Raw genomic sequence first — 22,229 nt, forward strand, 5'->3', positions numbered from 1 at the left:
CCTGAGACCCCTTTTCCTCCTACCCAAGTCCGGGCGGCTGCTGTCCAGATCTACTAGATGGCTTTCATCACCCTTCATGTTCGGTTACATCTCCCTGTAATAGATGCCCTGTTTTCTGATGCCCTTGTCTTCTGCTTTCTTGGTTTACTCTCTTATTTTGATGGAGCATATCCTGCTTTGTGTATTGGAGGAAATTTCTTGAAACTTGCAAGTATGAAAGTGTCTGCCTTCACACTTGATTGACGACTTGGCTGAATTTAAAATTACTGGTTTATTTTTTCCAAAGAATATACCTTCCTTCTTTTGTGGGGGTGGAGAAGGGATTGTCACTTAGCTGCCAGAATAGGGGTGGAGTGTGTCAGTCCAACTGCTTGTTTTGCAAATTTTCAGCCAGTCTCCTCATTTTCTACCCCATACTGCACTCTGCCTTTATGATTCTCAGCACTCTTACTTCCTGAGCCTTCATGATATTTTATAGGACAAACCAGCTTGTTTTTGCCTGGCATCCCTCCCACCCCCCACTGACAGACTCTTAGGTTTCAGCTCCCTCTATGCTGCTAAATCAGTTATGATTCTTCTGTGTGCTTTTATCTTCTGAAAATCTTGGACATTTCTCATCCACTTGTGTCTCTTTTTGTGGATGTATGTATTTGTGTATCTGTTTTCTTGTATTTACGTGGGATTTTGGGTGGGATCAGGGATAATCACTTGTGTTTAAGCCCTCAGGTTGACCCTGAAGTCCTGAGACTGCTCTTTGGTATATATGATAGTACCCTTCAAAGTATATAAGATGCTTTGTTCTGGTAGAGACGCACATTTGTCTTCACATGTATTCTTAAGGATGATCTGGGAGAAGAGAAGAAGTAAACTCGACTTGCTTCCTTTTGTTAACACATGCTCCTGTGGCATATGTACTCATTTTCTTGTAACCTGTCCAACTTGCTTAGGCCAACCGGGATATTGGGAAATCCAAAAGCAAGCCAAGGAAGATAGACTGTTCCTTGTGTGTTCTTACCATCTGATCAAATGATACATTTTGTTCACCGTTGTTAGGTAAATGTAGGGAAAATCTCTCAGCCTATAAGGAATAACAGGTTAAAATGTAGACGACAGAGCTATTAAAATATGCCTGGATTTTTACAGTATTTTCCTCTGCTGTTCTTTGACCCCAAGTGACAGTGCATGTGAACAGTCTAGCTCTGTTTGGTTTTTATCTCTTTTTTTTTATTATTTTATTTTATTTTATTTTATTTTATTTTAGATGGAGTCTCACTTTGTCACCCAGGCTGGAGTGCAGTGGTACAATCTTGGCTCACTGCAACTTCCACTTCCTAGGTTCAAGCAATTCTCCTGCCTCAACCTCCCGAGTAGCTAGCATTACAGGTGCTGGCTGCTACATCTGGCTAATTTTTGTGTTTTTAGTAAAGACAGCGTTTCACTACGTTGCCCATGCTGGTCTCGAACTCCTGACCTCAGGTGATCCACCCGCCTCAGCCTCTCAAAGTGCTGGGATTACAGGCGTGAGCCTCTATCTCTTCTTTTTTAGTTTATGATTTGAATATTCCAAAGAAGAGAGTTATGTTGATCAGATCTTTAAAAAGCATCCAAAGACAGTTGACTTCATCTAAAGCCTCTTGGGTAAAGAGAAAGCTGAGTTTTTTCCTTTCTTTTAATGTCTTTATTCCTCATTATACCTGAAGAAAAGCACTTCCAGCGATTAGCATGAGCAGGTGATATAAACTGAATGCAAATAAAAGAGTGATGTGAAAGGAAAGACTTAAGGTGACAGTGCTTTTATTAAAAGCAAATTCTTAAGAATTCCTGGCTTGAAAAACAATCAAGTGAATTCTGGTTGAAAAGGACAAATGAATGTATATATTTCTCTTTACTTCCTATATCTCTATCCCACTATATGTCACTACAAGAATGAATAAAAGACGTGAAACCATCAATGACAGCAAACAAGAAATACCAATAAGAATTTGGAAGCCATAAAGCAGTTAGACAAATGGTAACTGACTTAGCAGGCTAGAGAAAGCCACGTGCCTAGTGAGGAGGAAGGCAAGAACCAAGTTTATCTGTAAAGAACATTGGTTGAGACTCAGGAATTAGAAACATCAGATGCTTGTGAATGCATGGATGTAGGTGTATTGGGCCATTCTTGCATTGCTATAAATACGCAAGACTGGGTAATTTCTAATGAAAAGAGGTTTCATTAGCTCACCGTTCTGCAGGCTTTACAGGAAGCATGGTGCTGGCATATGCTTGGCTTCTCGGAACACCTCAGGAAACGTACAGTCATGGCAGAAGACGAAGTGGGGAACAGTCACATCACATAGCAAAAGAAGGAGCAAGCAAGGGGTGGGGGAGAATGCCATACACTTTTAAATGACCAGGTCTCCTGAGAACCCACTATCATGAAGACAGCACCAAACCATGAGGGATCTTCTCCCGTGATCCAAACACTTCCCACCTTGCCCCACCTCCAGCACTGGGGATTACAGTTCATCATAAGATTTGAGCGGGAACAAATTATACAAACTGTATCAACAGGTGAGCCAGGAAATAGGAGGCTTGATTGACATTCTTGTTCTTGAAAATGAGCAGACAGCTGAGATGACCAGGCATTTGATAAAAGATACATAGGTTATTGTAACAGATAAGCACTCTGAGGAAGCAAAGCAGACAATACAGTGAGAAGAATAAAACATTAAAAACAGGCTAGAATTAATATTCTCAGAGAGCTAAGTGAAACTGTTATATCATGAAACAAGAACAGGATACTATAAAAAAGGAACTTTCAGGGAATGAAAAGAAAGTTCTTAGAAATTAAAAACATGATGGCTCAAGTAAAACTCACTAGAAGGATCCAAAGAAAAAAGTCAAATGTTTCAAGCGGTAGAATAAAAAGACAAGAAACTAGGTAATAGAGAAGAAATATTTTTAAAATTAGAAGCCTGTTCTAGGAGATTCAACATCTGAATCACTGGAGTTCCAGAATGTGGGAAAAGGGAAAAAGGAGCAATGGGAAACTATCAGAGAAATGCTATAAGAAAATTTCCCAGAAAGCTGTCTTTAGATTGAAAGGGTTCATCAGTTGTCCTCTTGTGAGTGAGTGAAGGAATAAATGAATAGAACAGGACAGAACACACCATGGCACATCATTATGAAAAGAAAATTTGAGCATCTCAATATAAGGAAAAGAAAGATGACAAAAGATTCCAGAGGGTAAAAACTGTACACATTCAAATAATCAGAAATGAGAATGGCATATTGTTTTTTGTAGCAACACCAGAAGCTAGAAGGTATTAGAGCCTCCTTTCAAAATTTAACCTAGAATTATGTGCTCAGATAAATTATCAATTAAAGATAAGGGCAGATAGAACAGAAACATTTTTAGGGCTGGGTATGGTGGCTCACATCTAATCCCAGCACTTTGAGAGGCTAGGCGGGAGGATTGCTTGAGCCCAGGAGTTTGATACCAGCCCAAGCAACATAGTGAAACTTCATCTCTACAAAAATAAAAAATTAGCTGGGCATGATGCTACATGCCTGTAGTCCCAGTTACTCAGGAGGCTGAGGTGGGAGGATTGCTTGAGCCCAGGAGGTCAAGGCTGCAGTGAGCTGAGATGGCACCACTGCACTCCAGCCTGAGTGACAGACAGAGACCGCATCTCTAAAAAAAAACAAAAACATGTTTTCAGGTGGGCAAAGTGTTTAAAAATTTAGTTCCCATGCTACTGGAAGATCTAAATTACTAATGCAAGATGTACATTAAGAAAGAGGAAGACTTGGGTTTTAGTAAACTTAGACTTTACAGTGGAACTTCCAGAAGAATGGCAAAAGCCTTTCCAGGATAAGATTTTTCAGTGAGCATAGACAAGAACTAATCCAGATTAGAGTAGTGGGACAGAGGATTCCAGCAGGGATGGTTCCACAAGGGGAAAAGCAGAACAGGGAAGATTAAAAAAGGAAGAAGAAGAAAAACAGGTACTTTACCTAATGTGTTGGAATGTAGCGGAAGTACCCTTGTATTTCTCTCGCAGTTTAGGTATAAATTAGTGATAGGAATATAGAAAGTGAAGCAAATATAAAAACGAGGTAATCACTTCTGCTCCTAGTGATGACGCACTTGGTAATCTGGACCACCTCTCCCACTGAGGATAACCGTTAATAGAAAAGCTGTATTAAAAATAAAACCTATATTCTTGAAGGCATCAAGAAGTTAACTAGGTAATGAAGAATAACTGGGCCAGGGTCCTGCAGAAGACAGAGCCCTGGGGAGGTTAGCCCTTTGTTGAGCACTGGATAGCCGGTTTGGAGGGAGATGAGCGGCACTTCTGACAGCCTTTTCAGAACAGAGGACAGAGGCTGGAATCAGAGGACAGAGGTTGGAATTCACGGGTTGCCAAAGTGGGGGAATTGTCCTAGTGAACTTTCCTCACTTTTAATTGGGCTCCCAAAAGATTGCACTCTGGAAGTACAGGTGACCTGGATATAAATAGGCCTTCTCAGGGACTCCACTCAGCTCCAAATTATCTCAGACTGGATTGAGGTGATTCTAGATTGTTACTGCCCCACAGGCACCACACATTAGAAAACATGAATTTTCTCTGGAGGAAAATAACATCATCTTAGGAATCAAGTTATTTCTACGATTGTCAAATACAGTGTCTGGTATATGGTGAAAAATAACCAGGCAACAGAAAGACAAGACAATAACAAGAACAGACCTACAGCAGATACAAATATTAGAGCTATCAGACACAGACATTAAGATAACTGTGCCTAGTGCATTCACAGACATTAAAATAACTGTGCCTAGTGCATTCACAGAAATAAAAGGCATGAATTAGAACTTCAGGATAGAACTGGGAACTAAAGAAAATTCAAATGGACATTCTAGAATGAAAGATAAAGTTTCTGAAATGAGGAATTCATTGGTTGGGCTTCATAGCAAATTAGACACAACAGAAGAAAAAATTAGAGACTTGGAGCATAGGACAGAAGAAAATATCCAGAGTGATTCCCAGAGACACACACAAAAAGATGAAAAGTGAAGAAGAGAGGGAAAGGGACATAGAGGAGGTAAGAAGGTCTAACGTGTTGTTGGAATCTCAGGACAGGAGAGAGAGAAAATGAGTCAGAAACAACATCCTAAGAGATAATGGCCGTCACTTCCCCAGAGTAGCAGAAGACATCAAGCCATAGATTTAGGAAGCTCCAAAAACCCCAAGCAAGAAAAATAAAAAGAAATCCGTACGTAATAATTACTGAAAGATCTCAGACAGAGAAAATCTTAAAATCAGCTGGAGGAAGAAAAATCAAAATAAGCAAAAACAGTGGAAAGCGGAAGACCTGGCATAGCTTTTAAAATTCCAAACGAAAAGAACTACCAGTCTGGAGTTCTAAGCCCAGTGAAAGGTACATCAAGAGGCAAGGTGAGAAAAGAGTTTCCTAACAAAGCTGAATTACCAGTAGACCTTCACTGTAGGAAATATTAAAAGAGTATTTTGGGGGCAGAAAGAAAACAGTCACAGATGGAAGGTCAGAAATATGGGAAGGCATGAATTTTAAAAATAGGTAAATAGGTGGGTTAAAGTGAATATTGGCTGTATGAAACAATACTGATGTTTTATGGATGCATGTGTATATGTACTCACACATTTAAAATATACAGTAACAATAGCATGTAAGAATGTAAGGAAGGGGATAAATTTCATATTCTGAGGTTCTTGCATTGTATGGGAAAAAGGGTAAGAATGTCAATTAATGTTAGACGTCAAGTCATAGATATTTGTAATCCAGGGCGACCGCTTAAAGAATCATAAAAGTGTGTGTGATGTCCAAGTCAGTAGAGAAGAACAAATGTAGTTTAAAAATTACAAAATCTAAAGGAAACCAAGAAAGAAGAGAGAACAAAGAGCCAAATGTAGAAAATACCTATTATTTTAGAAGCATAAACTCAAATATATCAGAATAACACTAAAGGCAAAATGACCTTACATGCCAATTAAAAGACAAAGGATTGTTGGATTAGCAAAAAAACAAAAACAACTGGGTGGGAATGGGGTAGAAGGGATAGGAGATGAGGAGTGAAACTTACCTGCATTTACCATTTTTGTGTAACTCTGACTTTTGAAACCATGTTAATGTTTCTTATACATCCCCTTTAATCAACAGGGATGGGAAGGGGGCCTTAAGCCGAATACAAACAGAAACATGAACCTAACTGTATTTCAAATAAATAATATAATCACACTAATGGAATGAAGCCTAAATAACTTTTGAACACAGTATATTGACTCTATACCTCTGGCTAAAGACAAAAAGAACTGTAAACACATAACTGGATTCTAGTTTGTAGGTTTCTTTTACACAGTGGCATGGGCTAACAGTTCTAAAACTACTTTATATTTTAGGATTGGTCCAATAAGGAAGTACATTGTGAATAATGGGAGCAGGGTTTCTAGGGGAAGGTTGGGATGAATATATGGTTTTTTATAGATGTAGAAATAGATACAGAATGTTTCTTAGTTTGTCTGCTGAGAAGGCCCAGAAGCAGAGGTGCCAGTAGCAATGAGCACAGCTGGTACCCACATCTTGGTTTCTAGATACCATTCTCCATGAAGAGGTACCCTGGCTTCTTGGAAGAATGGCTGCTTACAAGGCTGGGGCTGGAAAAATGTAAGATAAGCCTCAGACATACTGTGCTAGAAAGGAAGTGCTCAAAGGATGGGGACATGTCAAGAGTTCACAGGAGTTCACAAGAGCGCCTAGTGGTCAAATCCAGGACATTTTCAAGCATCAAAATAAGTAATAATAGTAATGGATTACAAACTCTACAATAAAATAAGACCAAACTATAAGGCCAAACTGATAGGAATGAATACACAAGTAAAGGAGAAGGGAAAGCTTTCATTACAGTAGAATGCCAGCTATTAAATGGAGAAGGAATGATGGAAGCAGAAAATCCGTGTTTGGCAACCCTGTAATAATTGATTTAGGCGAGTTTGATGAGAAATAGGAGTTTACGTAGTCTCAAAGTGTCTCCCTCCACTATACCATTAATGACAAAGGGAAAAACAGTAACTTTACAAGGGAGAAACCTGGCAGACATCACCATAACTCAGTAATGCAAAATTCACTGTCATCATTAATGCATATCAAATAGATACCATGGTGCACTGAAGGGACACACTATCCTTCCGGGGCATCTCTTTCAAAAACGTATGGCCTGAATCTGATCTTAAGGAAAAAACCCAAATTGAGGGACATTCCCCCACCCCCCCTAAAAAAAGGCCTTTACTCTTTAAAAAATGTTAAGGTCATGAGAGGCAAAGAAAGTCTGAAGAACTATTTCAGATTACCGTAGACTAAAGAGCTGTGATAACAAAATGTGACATGGAATCCCGGACTGGAATCTTGGACTAGAAAAAATTTTCTTTCGAAGGACATTATTTGAATGGTTGGCAAAATTTGAATAAGGCCTGTAGAATAGATAATAGTTTTGTATCAATGTTAATTTTATAATTGTTATAATTGTACCATAGTTATTTAAGAGAATGTCCTTGTTTGTAGGGCTACTTGGGAGATACGAAGCCTGCACCATTCAGAAAATAAAGGGGTGTGTGTGTGTGTGTGTGTGTGTGTGTGTGTGTGTGTACAGAGGAGCACCCATGCAGAGTTCCCTAGGGTCCTCCTGTCTCCTACAAGAAGGCACACCCCTTTCCTCCGTCAGGCAGTCAGGCAGCTGTTAGAGGTGGGGCTAGGTTGCAGCTGGTTCGTTTCTGGTCGCCTCTAGTTTCAAACACATTGAGGATGAAGTCCATCCTGTGTATGTTTTAGGCCCGTCCCTCTAGCAGGATTTTGGGATCTAAGCACCATCGCATCCTTCTGTCTAGGAGAGCAGGGCCTCTCACCTTGTTTTTCTTCTTCAAAAGTATCTTGGCTGGGCACGGTGGCTCATGCCTGTAATTCCAGCACTTTGGGAGGCTGAGGTGGGCAGATCACGAGGTCAGGAGATCAAGACCATCCTGGCTAACATGGTGAAACCCCATCTCTACTAAAAAAATACAAAAAATTAGCTGGGCATGGTGGCAGGCGCCTGTAGTCCCAGCTACCTGGGAGGCTGAGGCAGGAGAATGGCATGAACCTGGGAGGCGGAGGTTGCAGTGAGCCGAGATCGCGCCACTGCACTCCAGCCTGGGCGACAGAGTGAGACTCCGTCTCAAAAAAAAAAAAAATCTTGGCTGTTCTTGGCCTTCTAAATTTCCATTTAGATTTCAGAATTGACTTGTTAATTTCCACTGCTGAGTAGAAGAATGACTCCCATACATGGCTGTATATACCTTTACTGTATTTTATTTTATTTTATTTTATTTATTTTGAGACGGAATCTTGCTCTGTTGCCCAGGCTGGAGTGCAGTGGCGTGATCTCTGCTCACTGCAACCTCCACCTGCCAGGTTCAAATGATTCTTCTGCCTCAGCCTCCTGAGTAACTGGGTTTACAGGTGTGCACGCCACCACGCCTGGCTAATTTTATGTATTTTTAGTAGAGACAGGGTTTCACCATGTCGGCCAGGCTGGTCTCAAACTCCTGACCTCAGGTGATCCACCCACCTCGGCCTCCCAAAGTGCTGGGATGACAGGTGTGAGCCACTGCACCTGGCCTTGTGCATACCTTTGGTTGTGTTGTTTGTCTTCCAGCTTTTCAGAAGAGCTGGTAGATGAAGCTCTGGGTGCAGTGGCTGCTGAACTTCAGGATATGTGTGAAGATTATGCAGAAGCTGTGTTCACCTCAGAATTCTTAGAGGCTGCTACATAAAGGCTCTCCGAGGCGAGGCCCTTTGTCTCACACTGGAGAAGGGATGGCACTACCCTTTGTTTTGGCCCACAGGAGATTTTCATCCTCAGCTGTCCATCCAGGCCCAGAAGGTGCTGCCCACTGAAAAGAAGGCAGTGCCAGGGAGATCATCCTCACTTTGCGTTTTCTTTTGTTGTGGCAATGGTTCTAGAAATGTATGATGCAATGTATTACACTTACCGGTGCCCAGGAAACACGACTTGATTATGGGAATATTTTCAGAATGTGTACTTTTCCTATTGAAATATGATGTTCATTCCTCTGGCTCAGTTTGGTGATGAAAATGTTTTGAAAGATAATCGATACGTATATTTCACACACAGATTCAGGTTGCTGTTGAACCCTTGGTGGCATTGATGCCAACACAAGTGCAGCTACTAGCTGGTCCCATCGCCGGGCCCCTGTTTTGCATCTTTGGCGATTTCCTGTCAGGACCTCTGGCCCTACTAGGCTACAGACTCAGGGAGAGCACAGTTTGGCTATGCTGCCAAACCTCTGCTCTCCTGCAGCTTATTACAAACAGGAGCCCCCCACCCCCACCCCCGGTTGTCAGTGCACAATAATAAACACACATTTCTTCAATGTTCCATTCCTAGGTGATTTTCACATTTTTAGTTCCTCAGCATATTTTATTGCTGTGTGTTGACACAATCTGGTATAAAAAACTTTCTCTGGATTCAGAGGAAGTTTGAGGAATCAGGAGAGGCCCAGGCCTTCTCTGTGCCTGAAGGTACAGAGCTCGCTGTGTCTCCGATATGAGGTCAGAAGTGTCTCTATTTCATACCACAAAGGAACTCCGAGTGGGAGTAGAGAACAGACGGATGGCGCGAAGACCTCTGCGTCTCCCCAGAGAAAGGAAGAAACTTAAGAACCATCATAGCCTGGTCCTCCAACATCTTACAGATCATGTTTTCCGAGAGAAAAGCCTGTGTTTTCAGAAACTCTGAATTCAGAAAAAGAAACAGAATGTGCATAAGAATCAGGCCACTGCCTGGGAAGACTTCCTCTCAATTCGTAGCCTGAGGCTCAGCGAAGGAAACGTGCAGAAAGAATGCCTGAGACACCCCCAGGGGATAAGGGAACTCTTTATAACCCGTCCAGTGCTGTCACCTGGGATTTTTCTCTGAAGTACAAGAATTTCAGGTGATTTAAGCTGCTTGATCACATTTATTTGTGCAAAATTGATTTTCATTTAATGTTAATGTTTTCCTGCTTAATTTTATATAACTTCAGAATGTAAAGAGCTTCAAGGTAAATTACAAGGTCTTTCAACTGGGGAGTTAAATGTGTACACTTGAATTAATAGGAGCACCTGTCGTTGCTAGTATAAAGTAAGTTGTGTGGCAGTTTGTACTGTGCTGATTTTTAAAAATAAACCCAATATTTTAAAGTATGTGCCTATTTGAAATAATTTACATCTCCCTTTTTTCCCACAGGCGAAGTGAAATGTGATTTACAGAAACCATTGAGAATACTTTTATATGTGATATGAATATAGTGGATTATTTGCCACCCCTTCCCACCGAGAAAAAAAACAAATGACAATAAAAGCTCACATTTATTGGGCACCTGCTGGAGCATTGCTCTCCAGGCCCACCATGTAGTAACTTACTTAATCCTCACCTCATCTCTGTGAGGTGGACAGCATCATTGTTCCCATTGTATAGATGAATAAAGCGAGGCACAGGAGGAGATAATTTGACCAAACAAACTTTGAGTTCACCTGAGCACATCTTCCTGCCTTTCCCTATCCCCACCCAGCGTGTGCTGGACACAGTCCTGTGGAGCAGTTCCTTTCCTCACACTTCCTGCTGCAGCCCACGTCCTGAAAGACCGAGCCCAGGCTTTGCCTTGTTTCAGGATCTTCCCACTCTCTCTCCTGCTCCTCCCACCAGGCGGATCTGCCCTTCTGTGACTCACGGGTGGGGCTTCAACCAGCCCCAGTGTCCAGGTATCGACTTTATATCCCTAGCCCATTGCAAACATCTGCAGCCAGAGCATTCTCCAAAGACACAAAAATATACTGCAAGAAATAAACATTTTTATTTGAAAATGGAAGCTAAATCCTTAAAATATAAAAGTTCCCATTTATCGCCTTGGAGCCAACCCAGACATCTAGAATTTTTGTTCTTCGTGAACAAGGGCTGACCGTACATCATTCTGTAATTCCCTTCAGCTTTCTCCCGAACTATTCGTGTACTATTTTCAGAAGCAGAAACACAGGAGTTCAGTGTTTTTGTGTTGCATAGGCCATCCCCAATGCACAGAGACATGAAAAATGCACTCCAAGCACTCCACCGCCGCAGCTTGACCACACGGGTGGGCTGTCTGTTTCTGTGCTTACCTCTAGACTGTTTAGTTCCTTGAGGACAGGGACCCTGCCTAGCCTGTAGTTGGTCCTCAGTAAATTCTTATGAATTAATGAAAGGTGAAGGGCAGACTGATTGATTTTATACAGGGGGGTCTGTCACATATAGTCCATAGAAATCTATGTTGTCCTTTTGTGATCCCGAGATAGAATACCGTTGAGAACTATAATTCCATTTTGGAGGTACTGCTGCCGTTGCAATTCCAGCTCAGATGGCAAGAACTTACTTCCTCCTCCTAGAGCAGGGGATGGGCCTCAACCTCAGGCTGCTCCTGACCTTGAGTGAGCCTTGGCCAGAGTGCTCCTGGAGACTAGGCTGGGGCGGCCCAGGGACTGGAGAAGAAGACAGGAGGATGTGCATGGGAGCCCCTTTCCTCTCATGTTCTGTTACTATTTCAGCACTGTGATCCCTTCTCCCTCTCCCAGCTGGTGCTGGGGTTTGGAGGAAAGATGGTGAGGAGAGAAGGGTTTTCCTCTCTCCACTTCCTCCCTGGGCTCACGGTTCCTGCTTTCCTGAAGGTGGTCTGAGTGTGTGTGTGTGTGTGTTGGGGGAGTGGGGGAGGTGGAGGCATGAACTGCACTGTGGCTAGTGGGTCTGAAAGACAGGAGGAAGGGCCTGAGGGAAGCCCCAGGGCCAACAGCAAGGGGAAGGGTCCAAGTCAGAAAGTCCCCTGCGCTCTCTGTGGCTATGTAGGTTTCCATCACACTTCTGTGTTTGTGAGAGGAGCTCTCTTGGTTTTGGCAACGTGAGACAGTAGTGAGAATTTCCTGCAGAGCCTGTAAATCAGGGGTGTCCACATCATCATGGGCTTGTTATCACCACAGAAGTGCCCTCTGGAAGGGGCCGGCCCGTGAAAGGGCTCCCGGTTCTCTGGGCTCTTGGAGAGCCACAGAAGGGCAGTGGCCTTGCCCCTCTCAGTCCGTTCGTTCAGGAGCCGAGATCTCAGATCTGTTTCCACGCTGGCGTGTTGCCTGAGCCCAATAACGGGGGCCTGGATTGGAGGGGCTTCCGCCTGACATCCTGTGTACTTCCTATCAGTCCTCAGTAAGGGCCCCAGGAAACCCCAGATAGGGACCCTAGGCTGGTTGTCAGGCCCAAGTGAACTCAGGCAACAGACCCAGTAGGGTCATTCCCCAACCTGGAGTGCACAGCTGGCTTCCAGAGTCAGGGCTCCCCTCCCAGTTCAGCTGCAGTGCTGGGTTCCCCTCTTGCCAGCCTGCCCAGGGCCTTGCTCCGCCCTCCCCAGTCTTCTCCCCAAGCCTGCACCTGCCTTCCCAGATGACCCTTTTATCCTTTATCTGCTGCTCTCCCTAGAGTCCCCTTGGCTCTTCTTGTCCTCATATACCTGGAAATCCTTTCCTTAAACCAGACCTCCAGTTTTTTACTGTTTTCCCTGGCTCGCTTTCCATCCATCCAACTGGACTTCTGCCTGTGGCCTGGAGTTAGGTCCATCCGTTCCCACCACCGAGACTGCCTTCTAGCCCCCAACCTCGTCACAGCTGGCTACTCCCCTTGGGGAGTCCAAGCCACTTGCATACGCTGTCCTCTCTCTCCCTGGTGGTGTCATTTATTCCCCATGACACTCTGGGTCTCATAGTTTTATCCCTCCCTCCACTCATTCCAACACCTCAAAATCCTTTCTGGAGAACCTTCAAAGGTCTTACCCAGTCATTTCTGGAGCATCTTTACACTATCTCAGGTGAGACCCCGTCCACCTCCATGTCCTCATCTCTAAAACCCCTTCTGGTCACTGCTGGCCCTTTGCTTTCATTGCAGCCCTCCACCCTGTCCCCTTTTAGCCTCCCCACTTGGGATCTCTCATCTTATATTGCTCTGTGGCCTCCTCCACCCCCACCCTTCCTCTCTGCCTCCCTCCCTGAATTTAGTCACGCATTTCCCTTCTGCTCTGCTTGGCTCCCCCAGAATCTCCCACCCACACATCGTTCCTCTGTCTTCACTGTGGGTCTTGGCTAGGTCAGCCTGAGGCCTCTCACTCCTGGGCTGCGGAGCCCTGCAGAAGGTCACTGGGCCTGTGTCCCGGAAGCCCACAGCACATTCCTGCCACCTGCCACAGGGAGGCCCTCAGTGCTCCAAGATAGCTCTGTCCATGCCTGGCAACTCTTGTAGACTGGTGAGAATTCTAGGGAGACCTTCAGCTCTGAAATGCTGTGATCACGAGGGGCAGGAGCATTCAGATCCCAGACATGTGGGCTCTGCCATCTGCCCCACAGCCCCAGAGTTCCCTAAGCCTGAGCTGAATTTGACACTCGTTTCTCAAGTGCACATGGGAAGCAGGGAGTCCAGGGAGCCATGGAGATCAAACTGGCCACCAAACTTGTGCAGCCACCATCCTATATGGCCCTAAAGACCTCCGGGGGAGAGTGACCTCTCCAGGGCCAGGCTCAGTAAGAGATGTGGCTTTTCTTAACCATAATTAGCCAACGCACTGCTTCTGGAGAGTTACTGAAGGTCAAGAGAAGTTCCCTGAACGCTTTGAACAACAACTCACCTATTAGCTGGCACTTTAGAATTTATAAAATGCATTTACATGTATTCTTTCCTGACATCACTGTAACCACTCCTGTTTTATATAGCAACAGTAATTCGGCTCATTAAGAACTGGAGCCGCAAGTTAAACTCCTGTGTGATTTTCGTGCCTTGGTTTCCTAATAGGTGAAATGGGGATGAAAAAATAGCAGCCACCCGAGGTTTTGGTGAGGATTAAGGGAAATACCCATGAAACCACTTAGAATCGCGCTGGGCAGACAGTAAGTGCTCAATAAATGTTACCTATTAGACTCCCCGCTGAGAGCCTCATAAGAGGGACCCTTTCAGCTTGTTCGCACAGGCTTGGTTCCGAAGTGTGTCCCTGGCCTTCTTCCACCCATTGCGTTCTCTCTCCTGCTCACAATCCTGTGTCTCTCCTCGTCTCGCCTGTCACATCGGACACTCGGCAACACTTTTCCTGGCCTGGCCTTTGGCTGCCCTGAGTCACACACACACCTGGCTTCCCCCTCCCGCTGGTCTGCCTGGGCTGCCTCAGATGGACGCCCTTGCTCTAGGGCTTCCGGTGCCACCAGAACTTTCTAAACTGGACCACATCCTTATGGAGTAGTTGAAGTATTAGCCCCATTTTACAGATGAAGAGACTGAGGTTTGTAGAAATTAAGGGGCTTGCTCCGTGTCACGCAGACATGGGGACAGGGCTAGAACTCAACCTGGATCCTTTGACTTCAAGTCTAGTAGCCTTTCCATTCTGCCACACAGTTTGATCTTTCTGCCAAGTAGATGATTCTTAGATGGCCTAGGAAATCTTAGCAGATGTCAAACATAAGGGCAGTCTCCAATTTTTAAAAAATCAGCAAATATTTTCTGTGGTCCCGCTCCTTGCCAGGCACGATGGTACTTAGTTCTGGGCGTATAAAGAGGACTGACATATCTGTCTTCACTTTCTTTTTTTTTCTTTTTTTTTTTTTTTTTTTTTTTTTGAGATGGAATCTCGCTCTGTCCCCCAGGCTGGAGTGCAGTGGTGTGATCTCAACTTACTGGAACCTCTGCCTCCCGGATTCAGGCGATTCTCCGGCCTCAGCCTCCTGTGTATCAGGGATTACAGGTGTCTACCACACCCTTGCTTCACTTCCTAACATGGCCCAGCACAGTGACCAGGTCAGAACTGAGCTGTGGGCTCAGTTTCCAGCCACTCCATCAGGGTCTGCTTTCCTGAGCCCCTACACTCCTGCTGGGGCTAGAAACCCTGCCCACAGAGTAGCGATCACCCCACTGCTTGGGTGCTATGTCCTAGGTGCTTTATTTACATCACCTCATCTGAATCTCACACTAGTATTGAGATACAGAGTATCATCCCATTTTACAGATGAAACGGAAACCAAGCAAAGTGCAGATTTTCCCATCTGGAAAGTGGTTGTCACTGGGTCTCATTACAGATTTGATATTCTTCCCAGCATACTGCAGTGCTGCTCCCTGGGCCCTGGCATCCAGCCTGCTGCTGGCCAGGCCCTCCCTTCTCAGAGTCTCCTGCCAGGAGCTGGGGCTTTGCTCTGAAGGCACAAGTCAACTAGCGGCTGCATGCTGTGCTGTGGTCTCACCTGTGGCCTTGCCCACCTGGGCCAGGTGACTGTGAATTGGATGTGCCAGTACCAGCCCTAGCCTGGGCTGTCTCTGGGCCGGCTGTGCCCATGCAGTGCTGTTCCCCAGATGACTTTCTGCTGCACCCAGGCCAGCCTCCGCAAAGCCAGCATCCCCAGTGCTCCTGTCTAGTTTCCTCCCCTGCCTCCCAAAGGCAGCATTCTCAGGAAGCCTCTCCCCATGTGGTGGCAAAATGGGCCCAGCAGCCTCAGCCTGATGTTCTTTCTATTTAGCAATCACAGTAGAAAAGAAGAACCCGTGATCCCCAAGAGGGCCAGCCAATGCCCCTGGGTTACTGCTCTCTGCCTCTGATTGGCCCAACTTGAGTAACAAGCCCATTTCCCAACGAATCCCTATGTTCTGATTGGCCACATGGGAGTCATATGTCCACCCCCGGAAAAGGGGACGGATCAGCATCATCTTAGCTACTGAACAAGGGGCAGGCAGCTCCCCTGAGGAAGATGGGGTCCCTGCACCTGAAGCGGAGGGAGTTGACGCTGGACAGGCACAAACTGCCACTGCACATATAAAAAAGAGTGTGCCTGGTCATAGACAGTTTTCAATTTGCATTACCATTCATTTAAGGTTCACTACAGACTACAGAAGTGCAGAGAGGCCGGGCGCGGTGGCTCACGCCTGTCATCCCAGCACTTTGGGAGGCCGAGGCGGACGGATTACTTGAGGTCAGGAGTTTGAGACCAGCCTGGCCAACATGGTGAAACCCTGTCTCTACTAAAAATACAAAAATTAGCCTGGCATGGTGGTACACACCTGTAGTCCCAGCTACTCAGGAGGCTGAGGCAGGAGAATCACTTGAATCTGGGAGGTGGAGGTTGCAGTGAGTTGAGATCGTGTCACTGCACTCCGCACTCCAGCCTGGGTGACAGAGTGAGACTCTGTCTCAAAAAAAAAAAAAAGAGAAAGAAAAGAAATGCAAAGAGAGTTAGACACAGACCTTTTCAAAGCAGAATAAAAACAAAGCGGGAGGGGAGGGAAGCTAGCGGACTGTGGTTGTACATTGAAAGGGGCTAGTCACTGTTAGTGAGGGTTGTGGTTTTGATGGTCTTCATGGAGGAGGTAACATTTGAATTAGGCCTTGAAAGACAGTTGATGCTCTTTCAAAGCATGAAGTCTGGAAAGTGGAGGACATACGTGTGAACACAGTGTGATGAGACAGCAGAGGCGCTGGTGGGATTTACCAGAGCTGATAGGCCCACACAGCCGTCTCAGCCCTACACAGGTGAGCAGGAGAGCACCCTGTACCCGAGGAGGCTGAATGCATTGGAGGCAGTGAGGAGTGGCCTCAACAGCTCATTACTCCACCAGGCAAAGAATTTTGTTCAGCTTCAAGAAGATGCTCTTGAGTAGGAATAGACAACGTCCCCCATCCTGTCCTCCCTCCCTCCCTTTGAAAGCAAGACTTACCTCGGATTGCCCTTGCTCACGCTTTCTAATTTTTATTCTGTTTCTAAATGGGGGAGTCTACCGGGAGCCCCAGGCCCTTGCCAAGTGCTCCATCTGTATTTAATCAATCCCTCCTCTGAAATCCAATCCGTCATAAATTCCAGCCGCACAATAAATGTGCAGAGAGGTCTGCAAGCATGGGCTTTTATAGTCAAAGAGAAGCAGCATTGGGGCCCGAACGATTGAATCAAGAACAATGGGACTCCGAGAGAGGTGCGTGCAGGAGGGGCAAATACCGGAAGGCGAGCGGCTGTGCCTGGAGAGCCTGCTGTTCTTGGCCTGAGTATGTGCCCTCCCAGCAAGCTGGGCACGTCCTCTGCCGGCCTCCCCACCTTTATTAGCTCTTGGTAATGGATTTTATATCTGCTCAGTGTGATGAAGGAGTCTTGGCAGTTCTCAAAGACCTACAGAATCTCCTCCCAGCCCTCCAATGAGAAGCCGGCAGCCTTCGTCACCCTTGTAGGTGGCTCTCTGACCAACATTTACTTTAATGTCAAAAAGAAATCCCAGGCATGGGATCTGAAACAGATGTGGGGCCGATCGGGCGGCTGGGTCTTTGTGAGGACAATTCAGGCAGGGCCTGGGGACCTGGGCTCTTTCTGTCCATGTTGATCGTGGTCTAACCTCTGGAGGAGCAAGTAGTGGACTCCCCATTCCGGGCTGGGGCCTCGGGCTGGCATGCATCACTTGTGACCTGCAGCATGTGTGACAGAGGCCGCCTGGGCATGAGTGGGGGGAGCTGCTGGCTTGGCTGCCAGAGCTTTTAATTAACTCAGATAATTGTTCACAGCTTTAGGCATGAACAAGCCCCAGGCTCCTCACACTGACTTAGGGAGCCTGTTTCCCATCCGAACAAAGGAATTGACTAAAACTGGAGTTCTTGCTATTTTGAAGGGTCAGGACCCCTTTCAAAACCTGGATCAATAAAGACACACACACACAGGGGCCGGGGGTGGTGGCTCACGCCTGTAATCCCAGCACTTCAGGAGCCCGAGGCGGGTGGATCACCTGAGGTCGGGAGCTCGAGACCAGCCTGGCCAACATGGTGAAACCCCATCTCTACTAAAAATACAAAAATTAGCTGGGCGTGGTGGCGCGTGCCTGTAATCCCAGCTACTCAGGAGGCTAAGGTAGGAGAATGACTTGAACCCGGGAGGCAGAGGTTGCAGTGAACCGAGATCGCACCATTGTACTCCAGCCGGGGCAACACAGAGAGACTCCATCTCAAAAAAAAACAAAAACAAAAACAACTATCTGCAACAGTTCATGTACATAGCAGTGTCCCCGTCACAATGCACTTTCCAATCTCTGAGGCAGGCAGAGAAGGATTTACTACCCCTTTTTCTGTGAATGAGAGCAAAAACCCAAAGTGGAAACAGGTCTCACAGGAAATCAGGAGCAAAACTGGGATTAGACCTAAGGTCCTCTGATTCCCAGTCTGGTGCTCACTGGGCTGCATCACTGTTTCCTCTTGCTTTTTTAGCCTGTTTCCTTTTGATGCATGAAAAAAACCCCAAACAAACCAAAACAGAAAACCTCATCCCCCCACCCCAGGAATGTCCAGTAACTCTTCCCCAGTGTGTGTGGAGGGGAGCAGAAATCCACTTCCCCAAGTGGAGCCTCACTGCATCTTAGGCTCAGAAGGCTTTTGTTAAGTATTACTTTCTGCAGCTTGAAATAGAATGTCAAGAAATAGAACTCTGAAAATCATGGTGGTTCTTACTTCCCAAGTATGAAATATTGCAATGTCGAAACATTGAAAAGCACACAGCCTGCGGCAGCCCCAACAAAAAAGCACGACGGGAGGACCAGCAGCCTCTTCCTCCTCGGGAGGGGGGGAGGGATCGATATGGGAGAGCCCCCAACCCCTTCTGTGCAGTTTCCTGCAGAGGATGTTCTCACATCCTCATGCCCGGAGGACTGCTCATCACAGCTGGCCAAAAAGTCCCTCACTCACACACCCCTAAATAAAGGCAGCTGCACCCTTCTGGAAGTTTCTGGAACCCTTAACTTTGGCCGGGGTCTCGGGGTGAGTTCTGGGGGAATTCCTGGGTAGGCGTGATAACACAGCCCCTACTGTTGAAGCCATTTGGAATTCATGATGCAATCCCTCACGAGAAGTGTCCAACCCTCAGAAGTCTATTGCACTCTCCATGCCCTTGGAATATGGTTATGTGGATACAGGGCCCTGCCTCCCAAGACAGGATCCTCCAATCTTTGTCTCCCACACCTGGAAGCTGGGGCATGAATGTCCCAGCTTTGCCTAATCATGCTTGGCTGGAATGAATGATTCAAAACTGATGTTTCTTTAGAACCCATTCATTCAGGGGCTGGTGTCTACAGTGAAGAGAATGGCCATCAGACTAAAGTCCTTCTGCTAAAAGGTGACTGCTGTGCTTTCTAGAAAATTCTTGGCCTTCTCCAGCAGCCTCAGTTCCCATCTGCTTTTCTTTTTGGTTGTTGTTGTTTTTGAGACAGAGTCTTGCTCTGTTGTCCAGGCTGGAGTGCAGTGGCGTGATCTCTGCCCACTGCAACCTCTGCCGTCCAGGTTCAAGCGATTCTCTGGCCTCAGCCTCCCGGGTAGCTGGGGCTACAGGCATGCACCACCACACCCAGCTAATCTTTGTTGTTATTGTTGTTGTTGTTGTTTGGTAAAGATGGGGTTTCACCATGTTGGCCAGGCTGGTCTCGAACTCCTGACCTTAAGTGATCCGCTCACCTCGGGCTCGCCAAGTTCTGGGATTATAGGCCTGAGCCACCGCACCCGGCCCCATCTGCTTTTCTAGCCTATCCCTGCAGGCTCCTCTGATTCTCTGAGACCCTGATAGCCTGCCAGGAAACTCCCTTTCCGCTTCGGAGAGACTGAGTCTGTTTCTGTTACTTACAAAGGGAAGCAACCGGTGTTGTATAGACATTGCCCGGACCTTCTATGACATCTGCAAGCAACTGCGGTCTGTGTACCCGCTACATGCTGTTCCTTCTCTTGACAGTGACGGCTGGAAGGGAATGATTCTCAGGGGGACACAGAGAGAGAGAAAAGACTTACCGACACAAGCCAGGGACAGCTGCCTACATCTCCATGGGAGGGTGGGAGGAGGGAGCCTTGAGTTAAGAGCCTGAACCCTCTTTCAGTCCCAGTTGTACCACCAAATGCCCTGTTTTTGACCTTCCCACCCCCATGACCCAGCGCTGAGCTTCCCCGTCAGTACAGTGAGGTGCTGGGGTTGGATCCCGTGAGCAGGTTCGGGAGGGCCTTCCTCCATGCCAGGTTCCAAGTCCAGGAAATCCTTCCAGCTCTTCTGCTTCCTCACCTGCACAAAGGAAGCCCCCAGCCATTTGAGACTCCCTCCCCAGGTGCTCTGAACCTGAAAACAGAGAGCAGTTGTGTGCCCCTCCCGGTCCATCACTTTCTCTACCCCTTACACCTCTCTCCCTCTCTCGCATGACTGAAGGTCAGGGCTTCCCAGGCACACTTTCCTTTTCGCCTTTGCCTTCCTGCCTCTAGAAATCGATTTACATAAAACAACCAGAGTCGATTTCTGGAACTGCCTCTTCATTCACCAGCGGCCCTTCTGGGCCAAGAGGTCTCCTTGATGGACTGTGTCCTTCAGCCGGTAATTTAATCGGCACCTGCTTGGTGCAACGTCTCCCACTGTGGTTTACCAGGAGCAGCCCAGAAAGGGATGTTTCCATCTTCATGAAAGGCTGTGATGCCTGGAGTCCCCAGAGTGTCCTTTCACTCAGCGTGTAATCTAGTATATCTTTAATAAGTGGAGTCAATTCAGTTTCAAAACCCTTGTAAAATTCAGCCTTTTAGTCATTCTGACCAGAAGCATTCAAATTGCAATATGAATAGATAGCCCCCGCAGCACTGAGAGATCTGCCCGGGATACTAAGTTGGCAGCCACAGAGGAGGGAGGCATTGATAGCCTCAGGAGGCCCTGCCCAGGCCAAGGCAGCTGCCTCTGGGCCCTGGAGAATCCTGCCAACTCAGCTCCTCCTCCCTTGCCTCCTCTACTTGTCAGGGCACCTCGTACAGGGATTAGGAAAACCATAGCATCGTAGCCAAGCCGCAAAGGCTCTGGGACACCGGTGAGTCTAGCAGGTTCACCGTATAGACAAGGAGGGGCTTGCTTTGGTGAACTGCCTGAGGTTGCACCAGCACTTAGTGGCAGAGCCTCAGCCTCTTGGTTTTCTGTGTCTGGTTTTTGTCTTTTTTTTTTCCTGTCTTCTTCTTCTCTCGTGGCTAAGGCAGGAGTGTGGACATTAGAGGGTTTGAATACCTGCTGTACTATTTATTAGCTGTGTGACCTAAATACTTGCTCTTCCACTTATTAGCTGTGAGACCTCTCTAGGCCTGTTTCCTTATCTGTAAAATGGGAATGGTTCTAAGAATCCTCCGCTCCTAATGTTGCTATAAGGATTCAAAGAGGAAACACATGAAAAGTACTTAAAACACTTCCAGGCACATAATAGTCACTCAGCGAATATATATTCCTGTTATTCTTCTGGTTGGTATTTTTCTTAGCATGCTGCTGTACAGCAGGAGAGAAGTAGAGCCAGCAGGAAGAGCTTCCCAGCTGGTAGAGTTAAAGAACTGGAATGGCCTAATAAGTGAAGGGGTTGCTCCCCTACAAGCTTTAAGCCAGCAGAGGTCTGAAGGTTTTTACAAAGTCCGGAATCGGGGAGAAGGAGGGAAGGACAGAATGACCCTTTTGTGTTGTGGTTTTGTTTTTGTTTTTTGAGACAGAGTCTTGCTCTGTCACCCAAGCTGGAGTGCAGTGCTGTGATCTCGGCTCACTGCAACCTCCGCCTCCCAGGTTCAAGCGATTCTCCTGCCTCAGCCTCCCAAGTAGCTGGGATTACAGGTGCCTGCCACCACGCCCAGATAATTTTTGTATTTTTAGTAGAGATGGGGTTTCACCATGTTGGCCAGGCTGGTCTCGAACTCCTGACCTCATGATCCACCCGCCTCCGCCTCCCAAAGTTCTGGGATTATGGGCGTGAGCCACAGTGCCCGACCATCATCTATTATATCATTGTTTTACATGATCTGATTGTGTTTTTTGTCCAACACTGTTAGTAATTGGGCAGCTTTCCCCCCTTGATCTGTCTGCCTTATCATCTACCACTGTATTTGATTTTCTGAGTTTTGGAATCTGTCAGAAACAAACAATATTGTGTGTGAGGCTGGGGCAGGGGAGGGGCATGGCTGAGGTCAGAGCCTCTGGATTTGCTTGTTCCTGGGCCCCCGGCGCTGATGGGAATTTGCAGGAATGCAGACACAAAGAGCCCATCCTGCAGAGAGGTTTAGATTTTCACCCAGTTTCTAATTTTAATTTGGTCTAAGTGTAACTTGAAGACAACTGGGCTTGCTTGGGGC

At 46.4% G+C, this 22,229-nt stretch overlaps 1 protein-coding gene across 6 annotated transcripts in view; it reads left to right on the forward strand.

Moving 5' to 3' along the window:
* The window catches only part of KIAA0753 (KIAA0753 ortholog), a 64,924-nt gene extending 54,664 nt beyond the window's left edge, over positions 1 to 10,260 (forward strand). For 3 of the 6 annotated variants that reach the window (XM_030922785.1, XM_030922788.1, XM_030922787.1), the window contains exon 19: positions 2,235 to 3,484. In XM_030922785.1, the coding sequence (XP_030778645.1) occupies positions 2,235 to 2,388 (154 nt within the window). In that variant the 3' untranslated portion in view covers positions 2,389 to 3,484. Of the gene's footprint in view, positions 1 to 2,234; positions 3,485 to 8,710 lie in introns of those variants that run through there. The other 3 variants (XM_010377887.2, XM_030922789.1, XM_030922790.1) reach the window with 3 other exon arrangements.
* The last annotated feature ends 11,969 nt before the right edge of the window (positions 10,261 to 22,229 follow it).

This window comes from Rhinopithecus roxellana, chromosome 19, assembly GCF_007565055.1.
Source record: "Rhinopithecus roxellana isolate Shanxi Qingling chromosome 19, ASM756505v1, whole genome shotgun sequence".
NCBI lineage: Eukaryota > Metazoa > Chordata > Mammalia > Primates > Cercopithecidae > Rhinopithecus > Rhinopithecus roxellana.